Genomic DNA, 23,214 nt, shown 5'->3' with positions numbered 1-23,214 from the left:
AAGTTTATTTCAAGTACTCATACATTTTTAAATCTCCTATGCTTGTATCTAAAGACAAATGGAGTTGTTCAGTCTTTTATGCATAACAATATACATTTGTGGCAAAACATTAGCAAACACAACCCATACTTTGTGCTTTACCTTTTTTTTCCTGTATTTTTGGTACTTCTTATAGTTTTAACATACTGTAGTCACAAAACAGACAAAGATTTCGCAATATTTCTTACACCAGCATGCGTACAATGATCTGGACCTTTTTTTGAAAACCGAAACGACACCAAACAACATCATGTTTGTTTATTTGTGGTGTTTTGCAAAGTTATTTTATAATTAGTTGTTCACATGTACGATACTGTTCGTCATCTGTGAGTTTATGCAGGTTAAAAAATGAAAAAGGAGAGTAAACAATAGGGGGCGTCGCTGTTAATACACCAGGCAACAAGCATGTGCACATCTGAGAAAACTTATTCACTGTCAAATGCCTCTTTATGCTGTCATATGTTGCTCTGTATGATCTGCATTGGTGTTTATGCTGTAAAATAACAATTTACATGCATACGGTATTCATTGTAATTTCATAAACAAATAAAACCAATAGACCAAGAGATCCAACAGATCCTGTTAGATTTTTCATTGTTTTCATGAGAGACAATCTAACATTCAAAGCCCTGTACTGTAGATTTCATTCATACCTCACTGTGCTTTTGAAATACAAGTAAAAGTAAAACTTCACCATGATAAAATAAAGCTGTTCATTAAATAAGGCTTTTACATACGCCAAACATTCTTTAATTGATGTGATGATAAATGATCTTTCATTTCATTTCATTTGAACAATATTTACAGTGGATTTTTAATGCATACTGTCTTTATAATATAGTTATCTATAACAATATAAAAACAAATTCTCAATAACATCTACATACACACTTCGAGGTTTTTGTGATATATTTCAATGTAATGTTATAACTTTTTTTTTAATGTGCACGGAAAAACAAAACTGAATTGTAAAAAATAAAGGACTGTCATTTTATCTGAGGGGTGAAATCTGCCCTCCTTTGACACAATGCATGTCTTGTTGCATTGGAAGCTGAAGTTAAAGGAAAACACCACCATTTTTTCAATATGTTACTATGTTCTTACCTCAACTTACAAATTAATACATACCTGTATTTTTTCAATGCGTGCACTTAATCTTTGTACAGCACATCATGAATGTGTTAGCATTTAGCCTAGCCCCATTCATTCCTATGGCTCCAAACAGGGATGAATTTAGAAGCCACCAAACACTTCCATGTTTTCCCTATTTAAAGACTGGATATGAAAATATGAAAAAGATATGTATTATGTATATGTATGTATTAAGGTATGTATTAATTTGTCTAAGTTGAGGTAAGAACATATTAAAATAAAAAACATGGTGTTTTCCTTTAAGGAAATAAGTTTTAATATTATTTTTACCACCTGTGGAAATATAACATAGAATATGGTGACACTTTACAATAAGGTCTCATTCGGAAACATTACTTAATGCATTAGCTAACACACTCAGACAGAAGATACAAAAGTTGTCATTAGGACAGCACCTTTTTGAAAAGAGGAACCATACAGATATGTACATTTGAGGTACCTCTATTATACCAATCTGTACCTTTATTGTACAAAAGTGTACTTCTTGAAAAAGTACCGCCCAGTGACAAAATTTGTACTTTTTACTTTATTTCTAAAAAAATTTATGAAGTAACGATTCATAAATGCTGTAAAAAAATTCATTAACGCAACCAATACAATTGTCTGGTGTTTTGTTAGTTAGTTGTGTATTAACTAACATTAACAGATTTGACTGTTCATTTTAAAAAATGTTTTAGTAAATGCTGAAGTAAGATAACGTTTAAAGGCCACCTATTATGCTCATTTTTACAAGATGTAATATGTCTCAGGCATGCCCTGAATGTGTCTCTGAAGTTTCTGTGCTGTTTTCATGTCTGTACCTTTAAATGCAAATGAGCCACTCCCTTATCAAAAGAGACAAAATCGATCTGATTCCTGTCTGAGACTCATTATTGGTAAATGGGGGATAGTGTACACAACTCGTTTTAAGGGTGGAAACTATGGTAATACAGAAATGGAACATTAACCAGAGAATCAAAACGGCATGTTTTGGTTTAATGGGAATTTAAAAAAGTGGGTGGATCTTTTTCATTGTACACTGAAAAACAAATTCATTCAATTTACTAAATTTTTTAAGGTAAGTGGTCGCAATCAATTTATTTAAAGGGATACTCCATCTTTTTGTCATATTAAACTATGTTATTACCTTAACTAAGAATAGTTGATGCATACCTCTATCATCTTAGTGCGTGCACGTAAGCGCTGTGGCGCGCAGCGACACTTTGGTAGCACTTAGCTTAGCCCAGTTCATTCAATGGTACCAAACAGAGATGAAGTTAGAAATGACCAAACACATTAACGTTTTCCCTATAGACCTTTTGCGTGTTTGCAAACAGAGATGACGTTTTTTGTGGGCGGAGCCCAACTTGTGGCAGAAAGTGACAGCTCCGCAATATGGCTGTGAAGTGTTTTAGCGTTAAACTGTGATTTTTATGGATCCGGTGTTCTGTAGAAGTCTGTTTCTCCTATATTTCTCTTAAGTGTAATGTTTCTTAGAACGTTTTCACCACATTACGTTTATTTTTTTAAATAAATTAAAAGTTTAAATGGCTTAGCTACTGATATGTGTGCATGTATGTAATGTATTGTTCTTTATTTGTAAATCAATTATTTTTACAGTATGAATCGCTGAAGTACTTATAAGAGCAATACTATCATGTATTCTGTATAATATCATTTATTAAATATTTCATCATTTCCTGTTTGCAATTTTTTTTCCTTATATTTATAGCCTACGTGTTTTAACACTTTACATCGAGTGTGTGTGTGCTATGTTTATATATTTATTAGTAAACATCATAATTTAGAACAAACAGGAAGAAGACATAGGCTAAGATATAAGGTAAAAAGAAGTAATAGAAAACGAAAAAAATATGAAAACTTTGGTAATATTATTGATATTATGAACTCATTCAAATCTTTAATCTTTCTAAATAAATTATAAACGTAACGTGATGAAAACGCTATAAGAGACACATAGAGGGATCAGACTTCGACAGATCACCAGACATCTTCTCTAATTATTTTCTATTCAAATTATTAAAAGATTTTCAGATGATTTCATCACTTCAGTCTGTCCGGTTGAAGGCTTATTGCAACCATAAACACCTACGTTTATCTTCAAATGGTGTCTTCGATGACGGTGTACTATAAAAATGAAGGTCATCTATTTTGGCATTCCTTTTCTGACACTCAACAGTACAACAAAGCATTTACTAGTGTTATATTGTTTGTTTCACTCGTGTCTCATTCATTTCCACTGTTTTTCTGCCACCACATTACGCGCGTGATGTAACTGTGACGTCGACTCGCAAAAAGTCTATTTAAAACAAGTATATAAACGAGTTATACGATCAAATATGATGGCACAAAATAAAACGTAATGAGAGGGAGAGTGTTACTGCGCCGAGTCAAAGTACTCCCAAAAGTGCTATTCCGCCATACATTATAGTTACCCTTTTTAACCCGTTTTTATTTTGTGCCATCATATTTGATCATATAACTCCCTTATATACTCGTTTATATACACTATTTATTTATTTAATTAAAATGATTGTGATTTTTAAGCAAATTCAGACGTGTAACACTGTGGTCTCAAGCTCGCCGTAGGCTATAATAAATACCAAGACTTGTGCTGTTTAGATTTACAGGCCTGCTGATAACTCTCTTGAAATAGGATGTGCAATAAGACAATCACAGCCGAGAGTGAGACAAAACGTTTTGGCCATTTCCTCATTATTTTCTGACAGAACATTGAAGAGAATTGTGCAGGATATTGAAAAATGTGCAGATGTGAAACTGCTGAGAGTTAAATATTCGTTTGCTGAATCTTGAAAATGTGAAACTAAAACTTCGGGTGCAGAACTTGAAATAGAAGATAACAATGCTAGTGAACGTTGTGCAAACACATGATAATGTGCTTATCGCTTGGCTGAAAGCAAGATTTAGAATATAGCCTAGTAGGCCTATTGAATATAAGTTGAGAATATCCAGATCACATGATCATGAGTGTCAGTGTTTGATGCCTCCTTGCTATCAGTCAACAGACTTCAGTTCATATTGTTATAAAGCTCTTTATACATTGTTACTTTAGCCTGTGTGCTACTTTTTTATAATAATAGTGATTTGTTCATATTGCTGACTTTAAATAGTAATCTCTCTGTAATTAAAAATGACAAATTATTATAAAACACACTTTATATTTAATATAATAATGTTATTTATTACTGTTATTATTATATATAAAGTGATTTGGGTTACACTATATTTTAAGCTGTCATTGTTACACTGTATAAATTTAAGTACCGAGTACTAACAACATGTTCTTACTACAGGGTTCGTGTTTGGATTAGGGTTACCTGCATGTACTTATGCATAATTTACTGTTATTACTATAGACATTACTATATGTGTAACAAAGACATTGTAATATAAAGTGTTACCGTGATTTGTAATGCTATCATTTATACTATGGCCAGTGCTTGGAATGTGGAGGGATTTGGGCTAAAATAATGGCTTTACTGTTTCCTTAAAGCGCTAAGATGATGAATAATATATTTTATTATACATGCTATTCTTCCTGTCTTCACTTCTGTAATATAATTTATCCAGTAAGTAGACCTCGTGATAAGGGAATGAGAGACTGGAGGGCAGATTTTGATTAGAATATTCATTCATATTCTGAAATAAAAGAATTCTTTGTAAAAGTCATTGGTACAAGGCCATGCCCATCATTACCCCTCTAACTGTACAGTACCTAACCTTTGGTTTTATCATGACATTCAAACATATCACTAGTGTACATTCACAGTAACACTACATCAGTCTATCTTACAATAATATCTTCTTTTCATTAGCACATTCACATTAAAATAAATATAATGTTTGAATAAAGACACGTGTTAGACGTCACTGCAATTCTACTGTAATTGTCTGAAAATGTGGCATTGTGTTTTCTAGTGTGAATTTGAAACAAAGATAAAGTATGTTTTTTTCTATGTTTAATATGCAGAGTTCGCTATCTTATTAATTGGCACCTTTTCTGTCGCTGGGGTGGTACCTCAATGTTCCATTTTGTACTTTTACAAGTATACTAAACATAATACGAGGTTGTACCTTTTGGGTACATTACTGTGCCTACTTCACCTTAAAGGCAGGGGTGCATGATTTTTGAAAAACACTTTGAAAAAGGGAGTCGGGCCGACTACCAAAACACACTTGTAGCCAATCAGCAGTAAGGGGCGTGTCTACTAACTGACATCGTTGCCTGATATGTGCTGGGGGGGCTATCAAAAGAAGGTCCATCTCTAGGGGCCTATTTATATCGCTGTTCTTCAGATTGTTTCAGGTATTTTCATGATAATAGAGAATATTTTGAATGATTGTGTTTGACGAGTGTTGCTTTTTTAAATGCACGTTATAAACGAGTCAAACTCATAGTGATTTTAGATTGATAAGGACTTCCTATTGATCACAGAGCCAGAGTACATGCACAAGCTGTGCATGAAACACAGAATCGGAGCCTTGCGATTCAGAATCAATTTCAGACAGGTCTTTTTAATGGGAACGCGATGCATCGATGCACATCCCTATCAGAGATCATGCACCCCGCCTTTATGTACCCATTGTATACCTTTAAAGGTAGAGTTGACTGTTTTGTGTCCTAAAATTTAAATGGTATAAAATTGTTTCTTAAGATACACAAACAGGTCGGGTATAATATTGCACGCCAAAAGGTAGAACAATTAATCATTCAGGGTACCACTCCAGTTATCAAAAAGGTAGTTTTGTAAAAATTTTCTGACAGTGTAGCCTATATTGCTTTTTAAACATTTTTATGTTTTGCTTTTTTTGCTTGACAGAGCAGCAAGTGGCTTTTGATTTAACGAATGCAATGCTAATAGATCACATGAATCAAAGCCTGCATGAATATTATCTATTTCTTTGAATGTCTAGCCATATTTCTGATAATGAATTAATCACATATTTAAAAAGGCCATCATGTTAAAGACGCACTGTAATTTAACCTACTGTATGCTAGGTTGTTTTAGCCCATGCCACAATTTATATTTTAACTCTTTCACAGCCATTGACGAGATATCTCGTCAATTAAGAGAAAACGCTTCCCCGCCAATGACGAGATTTTCAGTCTTTCCGCAATACCGCTATTATCCACCAGGTGGCGCCCTTCCGCAACTTCCGCAACGGAAGTATTGCCCTATGGCAAGCGGCTGCATGTCCGTGTCTGTTTTAAAGATCGCTCTGAATGGGATCTCTATGAAAAGTCCGTCACAAAAATGGAATTATCTCTGCTTTTTGCTCAAAATGTGGTGTTTTTGCAGAAACCTACCCATATTCAAAAGCTGATTACAAAAGAACCACTGAAGTGGGTTCGGTAGGATGAAACGGGGTTTTTTTTGTTTGAAAGCAGAGGTTCTGTTCTTTCATTTGGTTTATTGTATGTTTATATATTTAAAGAAGAACATTTTCTGGAAGGCATTAAACTTTGGTGAAAATCATGAAAAACGCTGGCGCTGGCTGGCAACTTTTTTTTTTAAACGCTGGCGGTGAAAGAGTTAAGGTAAACTAAAGTCATGTTTTTATACCTGAAGTTATAACTTTTAAAGATAATGAAAGATCAGAAAATGAATAGAGAGGCAGATCATAATTTTCCCACTTCCACCATTATTACATGTAAATTAAAATTCATATCAGTAGCATAAAAAATTATTCATGGTATATTATTATTATATTTTTGCGATATCAGAGTTTGGCATTACTTGTTTTAGTCATAATAAATACAGCTTGAGTAGCAAGTTCTGCAAAACAACATAAAACAAAATATATCTTACTCTGAAAAATGCTGGGTTACCCAACACTGGGTCAAAAAGGGACGGACCCAAAACGTTTGTTTGTTATTATATCTATGCTGGGTTGTTTTAACACAAAATGCAGCATAAATATTTTCTCAAATTAACCCATCAATCAGGTCCCTGTTTTTGAGTAAAAAAAATCTAAAGTTTAGTTTCGGGCGCATGTGAAAGCAAAAGTTTAACGTGCAGATGCGATAGTTTCATGTGCGGACACGATAGTTTCACGTGCGCACACGAAACTAAACTGTATTTAATTTTTGCTCCATGTCCCTTTAGGGGCTCCATACTCTTTGACCCAACACTGGGTTAAAAAGAATCCAGGATTTTTTTAGCGTGTAAGCTGATATTGATTTGTCTAAAAATGACCCAACATGCTTTCCATAATCTGGATCCACGATTAATCACAACACCCATTCACCATTTATTATAATTATTACCATCTGAATCAGCATCATTTATGTACCTCATCAAAATGAAATAAATATTAACTCTATTGTCCTTATACTATCAGAAGACATTGCACAACCTTACAAACTCTATATGTTTGTGTATTTCAGTGTATACAGTATTATATTTCTTTTCCCATTCAGTAATTTTCCCAAACATTCCATACTCAACCTTTAAACTCTTTCCCAACGTAAGCCATCACTCACTCCCCTGTGGAATATCATGTGCTTTAATCAATATGTTTCAGGAAGTCAAGTCTCAAAAGCTTAATGTGACGCTATTGAGTTTCCACCCGCAACCCCTTTCTAAGCCATGACTGGATCTTGAGGGATCTGAAAGGGTCACTGATTGTAGCTTAGCTACAGTAAGATACGTTAATGGAGCATGCAAAATCCAAAAAGGGGGAAACGGATTTGGCTTTGTGGTCTCCTGTGCTTCTGTAAGTGTTGAAATGGAAACCCTCTCTCCCATGTGCCAGGGCAGTGGCTATTCTTAGAAAGGGCACAGTTGGGAGTGCATGAATTATTTATGAGTTGGATACATGTTCATCGTTCAACCTCTTGGCCACCTCAACTCAATCTCAGTGTCACTAACATAGCTATGTCGAAAGATCTCTTGTAACAAACGCACTATCGCACACAAATTTGAACTCAACAAGGGAAACCCGAAAGGAAGGGGCAGGTAGCTGTGCGAAAAATGCTTACATTGCTCTGGAAATCTACAAAATTGCATGTGCTTACAAGTAAACTGTCAGCGAATCTGCAGTCCACCCTGCTGAAAAGATGCTTAACAGGTCGCCAGTTTCTTAACTAGTTTAATTTGTGATCGATTTTTGTTACTAGATTTTGTTTGTGGACAGCATGGCTATGTTGGTTTCAACCAGTATCGCCAGCATAAACCAGTCTGCAACAGTTCATGCTGGTTTAAGCCAGAACTAAACTGTTAACCAATTGTAACTCACCAAGATTGATATCAAAGTAAAGTCAGAGGCAGTAGTATTTTGATAGTTGCAATAGTGGTAGTGATAGTTACAACACGTACATCATTGTAGCTTCAAATTTAGTCTTAAAAATGCTCTCCCCACGTCTCCGTCCTTCAAAGACGGTATTTTCGCAGAAGATCGGCCTGCCACATGTACTTGCGTTCGGGAAATTGCTCCGGAATCTTTATCTTGCGAAAGTCCTGGATGCACTTCTCCAGCTCCTCCTCCACGGTCAGCTTTTCCTTCGCCTGCCGCTTCTTGCTGGTGCTCGTGTCCCGGGAGCTGGCGGTGAGTGTTCGCAGAAGATCGCTCTTGCGGCGGTGCTCAGACTGCTGCTGTTGGAGAAGATGCTGAACGGGGCCTTTCTTCGGAGGCCGATCCAACGTCTGCACGTGCGTCTGCCGGCTGACCGGGCCACGGATGACGGTACCTTGCGGGGAGCTGGCCTCAGAGTGGCTTTCAGAGCTGGAGGTGGAGAGCTCATTGAAAGACGTCCCACTCTCACCTTCGCCATCGCCTTTGTGACCTTTACAGCAACAGTCGCAAGGTGGAGAAGACCAACGAGAAGGGCCACCTGAAATACAGAAGAGAGGAATTCACCTGAGACTGAAGAACAGATTAGAACTTTGGGCCTGTAGGTAAGTCCAGCCTGAACTCAAAAAAACAGTCCTACATGTTGTTGGCTAATTCATATATATTCATATGAAGTTAACAGTGCAAAAACGTACGAGTCTCATGAAAAGAACAACAACAAAACCTAACTCTTATCCCCGCCCCTAACCGCAACGTCACAGGGGTCAATGCAAATCGTACAAAAACTTACGGATGTGGTCGTGTGAATTAATACGAATTGGCCAACTTGTAAAATATGTACAAATTCTTATGATATACCATTGTTAAGTCATGAACTCACTATGCTGAATGCCCAGAGAGCAGACAACTCTAGGCCAGAGATGCGCCGTACCTGCCAACTTCAACGCGGATCCGGCGCAGATCAGGCTCAGAGTCACTTGCTGTCTGGGTGGTAAAGATCGGATGGGGACCCATAGATACCATAGATACCTTCGCATTGGCCCCCCAATTTGCTAAATCCTCAACTGTGGGTAACATACTTATGCCGCAATAGTTAGCCTGTCTTTAACCAAGCTGATGTAAACCACATCACTGTGTGAAACTTGCATTACATGTAAACAGCCCCTACGCTAATAGGATTTTGTTACCTTATTATGAACTCTAACTCTATTATGAACTCTTTAGGTACAAAGGTGTACTTTTTTGAAAGGGTAATGTCCGAGTGACATCTAGGGACGCATTTCCATGTTGTCTTCATATACAGCGTAATAAAAATCTGCACTAAACAGTGATAAGCTTAGCACCAGTACAATAAGACTTATTGCACAAAAACACACAGTATGCTTGAATCAACTACAAAGCTCTTCAGTCAGGGGTGTGAGGCAGAGAAAATGTAGCCTTATTACCTACGAGTATTTGGAAATGAAGTCAATTACACAGGCCTGTGTTTTCTAAGGCCTGTCACTGATGAACTGCGTCTGTTATTCTCCAGCACACTGATTCGCTGTATTTCACAACACTGATCCATGTCAGATTTTTAATTATGCAACCTCAATCCATTTGCATTTAATTATGCAAATGAGAGCCGGGTTGTCAGAAATGATTCACGGCGAGAGAGGCTGCACTTGATCAAACCCATTAGCCATCTATATGGATGTTTATGCACAAAGTTAGGGCCACATAGCAATAATTAAACAGAAGGTAATTGTGCAGTTGTGTCCGCAGTAAAGATATATTATCCAAAAATATACAATTGCACTGCAATAGATTATCTTCTGGTGTTAAAAAAAGGATAGGATGGCACATATAACCCCATATCTCCAAATGTCCTTGGTTTAAAAATAAGGTATACGCATAGTAATACTTTAGATTACAATTCTACACACTGAGAGCATTGTCCAGCTTTGTCTGAGCAACTTCGTAATGTGTCAACTTGCAAGATTAAACAGTACTGAGTTTTCATTTAAGATAGACATTTTCTGGTTTGACTGTATTTGTCAGCAAAACAAGTTTGATAAAAAGGTTAAAAAAGAAATTCAATCAAGTGTTTAAAAACTTTATCTGGTAAATCACTGGTCTTTTTGCAGTATGTTGAATTAATGACTCCCATTCAAATTTAATTTAAGTTAAAGGCTTAACTTTGTATCTGCAATAAACTCTTAATCACATTTTATTACCAGCTTTACACAACTCTGCCACCTTTTGTTTCTTATAGTAGCACCACAAAGCATATATTAACAATAGTTTTTGTTTTAAGTATATATTATGAAAAGTTATTCAGAGTGCATTAAGAATTAATTAGAGTAAATTACACAAAGTGCATTATTATGCAAAGCTATAGGAGCCAGTATGAGATCTTCATTTGCTGCAGAAGAACAACTTGGCAACAGCAGTATTGATCCCACATCAGCAAAACAGCCCGTGTAAGAAATTGCCAAACTCTGCAATAAAACAACTGTGCTTTGTTGCAAAAGTGCAGTGTTGCAAAAAACACCCAATCATAATAAGATACTTTTATGGCGTTTGATTATTCGAGTAGTGTGAGAAAGATCCTTAAATAAAAGTATTTAAAAATGAATACTGAATGAAGTGAATGACACATGGTTATAGTTATAAGTAGCATGCATTTTAAAAAATGTTGGATTATTTTCAACCTAGCGTTGTGTCAAAAAGAGACAAACCCAACCATAAGGTTAAATTAACCTAGAAAATGTTTATATTTGACCCAACAATGGGTTAAAGCAACCCAGCATTTTGGATTGAAACAACTTTGCATAGAGTAAATTAGAACCCAACAGGTTGATCCCTTTTTGACTCGATGCTGGTTTTAAAATAACCCCAAAAATGTTTTAGACTGTGGCAGGATGCTGTAGTCTACATTATGTTTTGTATGTATTGTTACTGTAACTCAATTATAACAAAGTCAACAAATTAAACCATTTGAAATACCCTGAAATACAACACTGTGATATATGTACCAATAATGGTACATATATCACAGTTACTGTACTGTACATGTAAGTGATGTTCAGGATGTGTTGCATATAGATGCTGATTTAACAAGCAGTGCTAGCATTGCTTAAAAATAAGGTTTCTAATTTGAACAAAGCCCTAAACCTAGATATTAAAGTTATGTAATGGAAGGTTTCATAACTGTACTTTTTGTGCTACTGACATGAATTATACATGCTAATCTAAACTATATTTCTTGTGATTTTTAATAAAACACACTCCTGTGTTACCAGTGTTTTTCATAGTGATACCATTAAAAAAAACATTTTTGGTTCCCCAAAGAAACATTTTTAAGAGTGCAGGCTTAAAATCCTAATGGCCATGTCTTTATGTCTTAGTTCATGACTGACTGTATTAAAATAATATCATTAAATCCTCGGTAATATATAAGTCTGCAATAGTGAACTGTTCTCTATACAGCCTTGCAATTCATTATATTTTTTAAATATATCATTTCCACTTCAATACAAATAAACAATTATGATTTTTGCCATAATTGCGCAGCCCTACCATAAAGTATTTTAATATTATTCCTTTAAACTTATTCAAAAACTACTGAAAGGGAACAAATATGTTTGTGTTTTCCCCAATATTTCTATTTTTAAAAAATGGTGGGTATTACATTTTTTGGAAACCCCTGATATACAATAAACAAGCAAGATTGATTAGGGGAAACAGATGGAAAAATACAAATCCTTATTTTAAGTTTTATTACTAAGATACTTACTACTTTGTGTCAAAAAAAGAACAAATATATTATAGATAAAAAAATATCTATATCTCCCACCTGCAAATTAAGCGAGTGAGGCTGGATAAGTGCTGGCAGCCTACAGCAAGCTTCAACCCAGTGCCATGACAACACCGGCCCTCGTGGACAAAAAAAAACAGACCAGCCCACCAGGAATTTTTTCAGTCTCCCTATGGCCAACCCGGGCCTGTTTGGGGGTCCATGGTGTTTTTTTTTTTTTTTTTTTGAAAAAGCAGCATTGGATGCCACAAGACTGAAAAAGTATATGAGCCTTGGAGCTCTATGAACGTATACAGTATTTTATTATGATTCATTAACAAAAATGAAGTTTGGTAGGTGCAGTTCAAGCTTCGGCTGTCGTAACGATTAACTCTTGCTCCACCATTGACGAGTTATCTCGTCAATTAAGAGAAAACATTGCCCTGACAATGACGCTTTCCTGACGAGTTTTTATGGCAACCTGTAATTCTGCTATTATTAACTAGGTGGCGCACTTTATAAAAAACTGAAGCAAAAACTATTTTAAAAACATTTTAAACTCTGTGTATGTTTTGATAATAGTTCTGAATCTGATCTCTAACAAAATTCTTTTACAAAAATGCAATTATTTCAGATTTTTGCTCAAAATTTTGTATTTTTGAAAAAACCTTCCCATATTTAAGAGGTTATAAAAAGAGAACTAATAGGATAGGATGGAACGTTTTTTGCCCATTTTATTACTTTGTTGGTTTAAAAGCAGAGGATCTGTTCTTTTATTTGATATATTTGTATGTTTGTTTATTTATAGAAGAAATTTTTCCAGGTAGGCATTTTGTGAAACTTTTGTGAAAATCATAAAAAAATGCTGGCAGGCAACTTATTTAAAAAAGGTTGGCAGGGAATGAGTTAAAGGGGACATATCATGAAAATCTGAATTTTTCAATGTTTAACTGCCATAATGAACCTAGAAAAGATCAACCCAGTAACTTAGTTTTGGTTAACCATTCTCTGAAAGCATGTGAAAAATCGGTCATTGAAATGTGTGTCCTCTTGTGATGTCAGAAGGGGATAATATCGCTCCTTAATTTGCCCTATCCAACTATGGGTTTCTTTGACATCTTAAAAAAGTTTTGTGAAATGTCCCCTTCAAAAGTTTTTATCTTTATACGCCAGTTATATATTTTTATTAATTTTGACTATAAAGCTTTATTTTCTGTGCTTTTTTTCTGTGCTGCTGTCACACAGTAAAGACACAGCAGTGTGAAAACTTACAGTCACTCAGCAGTTTTGCTTATGTGCAATGGGAACCAGGTGTTGGGCTCTTTTAACATCGGTCAGTATGCATCAATCTTAGCAACACTCTGGCAACCACACAGAATATCCTTGTATCAATTTATCTTTTTGTTCAGGCAAGTGCCACATACCTTTTCTTCAGAAAAAAAAATATTAAAAAAGAGTGAAATTTTTAGAAGTGTTTATGTTTGTACATAAACTGTGTATTCCTGTAGTTTAGTGAGCATTGCATGAGCAGTGCAAAAGGTTTGAGCCCCAGGGAATGCACATATAGTACTAATAGTATAGCAATGCAAAGTCGGCAACACCAAAGCTCCAAAAGTATCAAAAATATTTATTGTTTAAAACTAGTGCATGGCATCAAGGTTATGTTTCGAGCACGCAGGCTCTTCATCAGACCACATACAGTACTAATAAAATGTCATTTTTAGGGTATTTATTGTTTTCTACATAAAATCAACCTACATAATGTAAAAAACATTCTGTGAATATATTCATGATCTCTTTAATATTGACTGAGTAGATTATGTCAAAGACTGAAATCAAACTTTGATGCTGACTTTAGCCTGGATTTTAAAGACAGGGTCACAAATGTAAACCATGATGTGGTTTTATATGTTTTAAAGTGTTACTACTTGTTAGTATCATAAAGCAGGGGGGTAAGTAACTTGTGATGGAAATAAAACCATGAACATATTGCTTGACATGTTTATAAGCACATCTGATCATTAATAAATCACAGCCAGTAAGATCATCATATTAAACATATGGTAACCTGTCAACTAAATATTAAAAGTTTTCAGAGAAAAAGCTAAAATACTTATTTTACAGTACATCATCAAATCTTATCACACTTCACATCTTATAGTCCATATTTCTATACTGCAGGGACAGAAGAGGACTGGCAGAAATGACTGGAACTTGCTTATGTGACAAAAATGGAATTCATTTGTCACTTGGTATAAAAGGGCCCTTTGATTGATGAGTCGAGCCCTCATAATTGGTGTTTTGAAAAATGGGCCCTGACTTGGCAACATAGCTAAACCAGTCAGTGGCCAATTTTCTGTCCACATGGAATTAACAGGATGCACCAAAGCAGTGTTGACAAATGTCATGCATTTAAAATCATCCTGTGAATAAGAGGGTCGGCGGTAATTTTGTTTTTGAAGTGGGGTAAGCTAAACCTCACAAGCCCTTAAACCTTGAGTGTAATTACATGCTTACAAAATAACAAGTGCTATATTTCCAACATAATACTATTATAGTATTAATTTATTTTATATTATTTAATACACATAGGGCCAGATTAAAAACAGGACAAATTAGAATATGTGCGCAATTAGAAAAAAGTGCAAATGGGAGTGAAAATTTTTTAGCATTAAAAACTTATAGGGCCCTATTTTAATTATAAAAGCGCATTGTCTAAAGTGCACGGTCTAAACAGCCATGTCCGAACCCACTTTTGCTAATTTAACGACGGGAAAAATGGTTTATGTGCCATAAACAATTTAGGCCTACTTACAAACCCACCTTGGTAACATAATGTCGACCCTTTGCCTCTTTCACTTCTTATTTTTTTCTCTTTCCGTTTTTGACTTCCAGATTTTTTAGGCATTTTCACTTCCTTATCAGTCAAGTTGATATTCTGCCGGCACTATAAGTGAAGTCAAGCTGTGTTGCCTGGATTATACAATTTGGGCGGACTGAGCCATAAACCCACCTTGGTAACATAATGTCGACCCTTTGCCTCTTTCACTTCTTATTTTTTTCTCTTTCCGTTTTTGACTTCCAGATTTTTTAGGCATTTTCACTTCCTTATCAGTCAAGTTTGATATTCTGCCGGCACTATAAGTGAAGTCAAGCTGTGTTGCCTGGATTATACAATTTGGGCGGACTGAGCCATTTTATGACAATTGAGAGGGGGGAAAGGGGCCCACAGACGTTTGTGTTTCCTAAACAAATACATTTTTTGAAACCAGGAAACAGCAAATAGAATAATTTAAAGTTAATAATTTTTACTATTAAATATTTTTTAGCACCACAATTTTGGGGGCTTCTCTGGGCCCCCTCTTACTCGTGGGCACCGAGAATTGTCATTGTTTACCCCCCCTTTACAGCACCCCTGGTTGCATGTAATTATGCATAATTAAATGTTAGTAACTTGGGTACCAAAGACACTGTAAAATAAAGTGTTACCAACAAACAGATGAACAGCGGCTGTGTCATCTGCGTCTCTCCCCTTGTCGTCTTTCTATCCCCAGACTTGCATAATCAGGAATGGTAAGAAGAGCCCTTGATAGCTGCACTCGTGTGAAAAGCACTTAAGTGATAATTGTATTCTTTAAGAGTGCTCTGCTATCCCCGCATTCTGTGCACTTAGCCTCTACCGCCTGCTTCGGCGCATATGAAGTGTGCCGGAGATGTCTGCGGCTAATTAAAGCCATGCCTGTGCATCCTCTTACAACACATTCATTTGTTTTATATGCCGTCAACCTGATAAAAAACATTCATACTACAAAATATAATACACACTCACCAGCCACTTTATTAGGTGCACCTGTTCAGTTGTTCAGTAATGCAAATATCAGCCAATCACGTGATAGGAAATAGCAAATAGACGTGCTGAAGTTTACACCAAATTCCATCAGAATGAGGAAGAAACTGAAAGAAAGTCCACTCAAGAAACAACTCATTACAGCTGATATCTGAACACAACACACAACATGTCAAGCCTTATCTCTCCAGCAGAAGAACAAACCAGGTGTCGCTGAGAATGCAGCTGGCAAATCTGCAGAAACTGCATCATGCTGTCATGTCAATATGGACGAAAATCTCTGAAGCATATTTCCAACACCTATTGAATTGATGACACAGAAAAAAAAACAGTTTTGGGTGGTCCAACCTAATATTGGAAAGGTGTAATAAAGTGCATGTACATGTATATAAATGTGCATGCTATCTAAATGTACGTCTTAAATTTTGTAAAACATTCAAAATCTAAATGTAAGATTAAAATCTAAAATTAGTTCTAGTTTTAACATGTAATATTTAAACATAAACATACATGAAATTGGATTCTTATTAGACTTATTTGTAGGGCTGGGCAAAAAAAAAAGAATTTTTGATAAATCGTTTTTTTTACGTGGTTCGAGTCAAAATCGATTCTTAAAGGCCATGAATCGTTTTTTTTTTTCATATTTATTTTTTTCAAGGAATGCGACTGTTCTGACTTTTTTCCATATACATTTTTCATCTTGCATCAAAATTGTGTTGTATTTAACATAATTTTATGCATTTGAAAATTAGAAATGGGTCCTGTTTTAATATACCCAAGTGTACCTAAAATAAAAGAGTTTAATATACAGGTTTGTGGCTCTTAATTTCTTTTTATTAATTACTTACTTGTAAATTTATGTTCACTGTTCTTTTTTTTAATAAATTTAGTATTTGTATTAAATCTATATTAAATCTATATTTGAGTTGAATCGAAAATCGAGTATAAAAATCGATCCGAGAATTGGAATCAAAAATCGAATGGAGAATCGAAATCAAATCGATCTGGAACATCTGAATGGATACCTAGCCCTACTTATATGCCTAATGCACTACGCATGCTCAAATATCAGTCCCTCCAGATAAACGTGATTATGCGATCGCATGATTCAATGCATAATCAGCCAGCCAAAGTCCACACATTTATTCTGGGGCCACACTTTTTTCACATAAATTGCAGATTTCTGCTCGCAAAATATGCGGAGCTTGCATGATTACATAATCCCTGCATTTTCGTAGCAAAAAGTCATATATATCTTAGCAGAAAGTTGAAAAATGTTGCATTTACTTCTTACATGCGCACCATGTCCCCTGTTGTCATGGGAATGTTAGGAAGTGACATAATTATATGACGTGAACATCAATAAGTTCTCGCAATTTTGGCAAGTTCCTTCAATTTCATCGCATAAAATTGCATAAATATCCCGCATATTCCATCACATTTTTTAAGAAAACGTGCCGCAAGATCGAGGAGTTTTGTTTGCAACAATCACAAAAAACTGGGTTTTTCTGGAAGGACTGTAATGTATAGCATCTGACCTATAGCAGTAAAATTTGACATTTATGCATTTGGCCAAATTTATCCAAAGTGCATTATTTTTTTAAAGCATGTGTGTTCTTTGGGTTCAAACCCATGACCTTTGTGCTAACTCCAGTTGGTTGCTGTGGTAATGTCCCGCCCCCCCTCCACTATGATTGGACGTCCGTGTGAAAACTGACTTTGACGAGGGATGATTTTTACCCAAAGTTGAATATTTTTCAACTCTCTGCGCTCAGCGCTGAGCGCAGAAAAAACGCAGAGCGCCGGGTTTCAGCGCGGAAGAAAATCGCTAGCTTATTTGAAAAACACTGAGCTTCCATTGGAGACAATTGAAAACATGCGCCGGCTGTGGGTGTAAAAGCTTTAGTGTGCACGGCCCCTTAGAAAGCATGTGTTAATTTTTTACACATCTTTGTGCGTTAAGCTTTTAACACATTGGGCTCTATCATACACCTGGCGCAATGCACCGCAATGCGCGACGCAAGTGTCTTTTGCTAGTTTCAACCCTGACCAATTATCATTTTCAAGTTTAGCGCCACGTTGTATAAATAGCAAATGCATTTGCGCTCACTTTTGCGCCCACGGGTGTTCTGGTCTGAAAACGAGGTGTGTTCAGGCGCATTGTTGGCGCGTTGCTATTTTGAGGCAACTAAAATAGACTACGCCATTGACCAATTAAAACCTGCTCTAAAGTATAAAGTCAATGGCGCAATATGTTTTTGTTATTTAAAGAGCGCTGTAAATTATGAGCCTATATAAACAAGACAACAACGCGGGTTTGCTTATCACATACATGGATGCGCAGCAGCACACAAAGCTTTTAAATATGAAAGATTAAAGGATTGAATGTAAAGATTATTATTGAGTCTCTTGGACATAAATGAGGACCGATTATGAGACGTTAGAAGGCGTAAGGAGCTGCTTCACCTGTAGCCTGGTAAGTAAATACATGCTTTGCTTTAAACAAATGCATCTTTTTTAAATGTTTTTAAATGCTACCCTATGGATTTATTGTATATGATGACTCTGTGGATATGGTGACATGAAAAACATTTTAAGTAATGCTTTGTAAAAATCCCATGGTGCTGTTCGACTGCTGAAACGCTTCGGCGTTTGTAAATTCTTTATCTCTTGTTTGTATTTTTAGAGTACAAACATTTTCTTGCATATTTACAGCAATTAAAATCCTGCTATTTGTACTTCTATGACTGAAAGAAAACGTCTTTTAAAGGTTTTAATCCAAAAAATAAAAATTTCGATAAAAATGAAAACAATTTTTTTAACATTATTCTTAACAAAGTCCGTCATCTAAATAGGCATTAGACATAGCGCCAGCGCAACTGGCTTTTAAAGGGGATGAGAGATAAGACTCTCATTGGTTTATTGCACATTACGCCCAAAACACACCCATTACTCATTAGGAAATATGAACAACCCTTTTCGACCATGTGCTCGGGGCACAAACCATTTTCCCGTCGTTAAATTAGCAAAAGTGGCATCAGACACGCCCATTTAGACTGTGCGCTTTAGACAATGCACTTAGATCCATTATGTGTAATTTTAACACATTATGTGTCATTTTGTGTTGATTTTGTGTTAAAATATAACACAAGTTGTGTTAAAAGTAACACAAACTGTGTTGTTTCATTAATAACACAGAGATGGGTGGATTCTGGGACAACGCATTTAGTTTGTTGTTCCAGAATCAACAATAATGTGTTGTTTTTAACACATTCATTCTAAGAGTGTGTTTTGGGATGTTCTTTAACAAAGAAAGCACAACGTTTTCAAAGTTAATTTGTGGCAGCAGTCCGATCAAGCAACCATCGAATGAATCAGACAATGCATGCCACATCTAAATAGCAAGTCTGTCTGGACGCTATTGACTACTGAGCTTCCGCAATTACCTCAACATTTATAGCCTGTCTGTGAAGGCAGAAGCCTTCTCAACAACAGCTGACAGGGGCGTAACCCCTGTCACAGCCTGCCGCCCTACGTGAGCCCACCGCCAAGACCCGATCAATTCGCTGTTTCAACACAGACCGACCCGATCTGTCCGCCCAGCGGCATGCTCATTCGTCTTTACTCGTATCAATACATCACACAGCTGGTGGAGGTGTCTGAGCTATTGGCCCCCTATCGATTCTTGTCATATACCATGGCCAAGCAGAGAAAATGCCACGGAAAGATAAACGTTAGCGCTGCCATGCGAGCCAAAAGTTGCTCTCACTGGCATTAGTTTTGCTTGGTGGTGTCACATTACAGATTCACGAATTTTTAATGAATCAGGTGCCTGATCTCCTGGAACAGATCTCATTCTGTGAGTTTGGGGTTTTAGGAGGAGCTATTAGCAATAAATGTGTTAAGACAGACTTCGGCTTCTGATCCGCCGCAAAGAGGAGTTTATTCTGGCCAGAGATTGAAGATCTGTCGCATCCAAAGAGGTCTATAATACTTGGAGAGAGCTACTGTATTTGATTCCCATTTATCTCAATGGCAGTTGCTTGGCTGGTGCTGAACCCCGCCCCCTAAAGAAGAAATGCAATCAGCTGAGCCATTTCATTTGACTAATCACTATGGAAAATGATGCCATGACATGCTAGCAATGTTAAATGGCTGGTAGCATCGCAAGAACCCACAGACCCTCCATAGACATACATACAGTCCTTTTTTTTAATTATTACTATATTACTGAATACTAAATCATATGTTAAATATGCTCATTTTCCAGCTCCCCTAGAGTTAAACATTTGATTTTAACCATTTTGGAATCCATTCAACTAATCTCCGGGTCTCGCGTACCACTTTTAGCATAGCTTAGCATTGAATCTGATTAGACCATTAGCATTGCGCTCAAAAATAACCAAAGAGTTTCTATATTTTTCCTATTTAAAACTTGACCCTTCTGTAGATACATTGTCTACTAAGACCGATGGAAAATTAAAAGTTGTGGATTTCTACGCAGATATGGCCCGAAAATAGTCCCCTGCTATTGAAAGTTACCAAGGGGACTATTTTCAAGTGCTGCGTAATTACATTGCTCCACCTGCAGCCATGTTATGGCAGCGAAGTTCTTGATTATTACGCCAGAATGAGAGTATAGTTCCTATCTATATCTGCCTAAAAAAATCGCAACTTTTAATTTTCTGTTGGTCTTAGTACATGATAGAAGAGTCAAGTTTTAAATAGAAAAAATATCAAAACTCTTTGGTCATTTTTTAGCGTGATGCTAATGGTCTAATCAGATTCAATGGATTATGCTAAGCTATGCTAAAAGTGGTAGCGCCAGACCCGTAGATCAGCAGAATGGATTCCAAAATGGTAAAAATCAAATGTTTAACTCTAGGGGAGCTGGAAAATGAGCATATTTTCAAAAAAGTGGAGTGTCCCTTTAGGCATGCCACCAAGTAATTGGGGGGATGCGTTTTTTTTATAGGTCCACGGTCCAAGATCATGGCAATACAACAGACCAAAGTTGCCTACAGTATATATGTCTGAGACCTCACACTCCATTTTTCACTTTGAAAACACTTAAAAAAGGTCTTTTGAACATTTTTGCATTGGACATCAATGAAGACTTCCATTCAACTAATGGAAATTCCAAGTAGGAGCTAAATGGACCATGCAAACTAGTCAAACCTGGACCCACTGATATTACTTAAAGGAGCTGTGTGTAACATTGACTTCTAGTGATTGAACTTGATACCGCAGTCTAAATGTTAAATATTGGAGACGGTTTTCCCCTGACCCCCTCTCGGGTTGCCAGACACAAACAGGAGCGCAACAACAGAACTAAAGCATACGCTTATCTGCTGATTTTCACGTTTGCAATGTTTTTTGTTGTCAGCAAATTACAAACCCGTTCGTGTGGCTTTATTTAACTCAATCTACAGCTCATTTCGAAGGTGGCATCCACCAGAGGTTGCATTTATAGTCCAATCCAGCCTCATTTAAGCAAGCGAAATACACTTTTGGGTAAATTGGCAGTGGGCAGAATCACACAGACCAAAGCTGACACCACACAGAAGGCGCATTTCGAAACGGCAATAACTGACTATAGCATTGGTTTTCAGAGAAACAGAAACGTGAACTAAGCATGTTTCCTATACCTACAAATATATTATAGTATTTTTTTATTTAGTACATTTAAATACCTACGTAGAGCTCCTTTAGGTCTCCCTGCTATTTAAGTGATATCAAAGGTGTAACACATAAAAAGTGTATTTTTCTTACGGGTAAAAAATAACTGTGCTCCTGTATAGCTCAGTGGTAGAGCATTGTGTTAGCAATGCAAAAAGTCATGGTGGGTTTGAACCCAGGGAACACACGTTGGCTAAATGTACAGTACTGTGCAAAAGTCTTAGGCCACCATGCCAGAATTATTTGTATCTGCCATTTGTATCTTAATTAAATAAATTGAAAAATAAATATGGATGGACATTAAAACTTCTAAAAAAACAAGTCTGGTGGTGGTGGCCTAAGACTTTTGCACAGTACTGTATATCTGTAATGCACTGTCAGTTGTTTTGGATTAAAGTGTCTGCCAAATGCATACATGTAAATGTAAAATCTGCTTTATCATGCTGTCATATAGATTTCACTTTGCCTGTACAGTACATTAGATCTCAATTACCCGTTTAAATAAGCGTGTGCTGTATATAATGAGTATTTCCAATGTTATGTCTGTGAGTCAGAGCATGAAAAATGTCTGATATTCATGAATAACGTTTCGAGCATTCTTGCATCAGGCGTCTCTGATAATCCCAAGTTAGCTAGTCTTGATGTGCCAGAATGTGTTCGTGTGTCAGTGTGCTCATTCATGTGTCTTATTTTATCCCTACTGAGCATCAAGACTCTCTTCATGCCCAGTTTAAGCAAGACTGCGTTCAACTGCTGAGCAATATGCCAGCTGTCTGCCAGACCTGCTGCGTTCCCGCTGTAGTGATGGAGTTCTCTTAATTAGGCTCATCTATTTCTGGCTATGAAATCAACCACATATTTCCCACTTACCATACTTTCTTTCATGGCTTTATAGTTTTGAATTATTGTTTTTGTGTCATTAAAACCTGGACTGATTGTACTTGAAGTCATTTTGAAACTGAAATTGACTTCCTTAATATGAGCTTCTGCTCCTATTAGGCTTGATTTATGAATGCATGTTTTTTCTACAGCATTTATTATGCTCATTTCAGCATTTATTTTATACATTTATAAAATCTAAAATTGTAATCCAATTTTCACGCTTTACAGTGTAATGCATTAAAGGCAGGATAGGCAGGAATTGTCAACAAAACTTTTTTCCAAATTTGTTTAAACTGTCTTTATATACCAATACATAAGTAAAATGTAAGTACTCTGAAAAAGAGAGTATAAAACTCGAGTGTCTGTAGACCTCTCACGACTGTTTTAAACACAGCTAATTATTTCCATTCGAGACGAGACAAATAATTGGCTTGCACGACTATCACTCTCTCTGGCAACCATGGCTACCACCCGTTGCTACAGGATCTGCCCACACATGCGCACACCAGATTGATTTGAACGT

At 36.2% G+C, this 23,214-nt stretch overlaps 1 protein-coding gene across 1 annotated transcript in view; it reads right to left on the bottom strand.

Annotated features, from left to right (window-relative positions):
* Positions 1 to 8,486: 8,486 nt before the first annotated feature.
* The window catches only part of kctd16b (potassium channel tetramerization domain containing 16b), a 90,926-nt gene continuing 76,198 nt past the window's right edge, over positions 8,487 to 23,214 (bottom strand). The window contains exon 2 of the mRNA XM_055179513.2: positions 8,487 to 9,046. Coding sequence (XP_055035488.1) covers positions 8,586 to 9,046 — 461 coding nt within the window. The 3' untranslated portion in view covers positions 8,487 to 8,585. The remainder of the gene's footprint in view (positions 9,047 to 23,214) is intronic.

Source organism: Misgurnus anguillicaudatus, chromosome 9 (genome assembly GCF_027580225.2).
Source record: "Misgurnus anguillicaudatus chromosome 9, ASM2758022v2, whole genome shotgun sequence".
NCBI lineage: Eukaryota > Metazoa > Chordata > Actinopteri > Cypriniformes > Cobitidae > Misgurnus > Misgurnus anguillicaudatus.
Note: the sequence above shows the minus strand (reverse complement) of the source record. Positions and strands in the feature narration are given on the sequence as shown.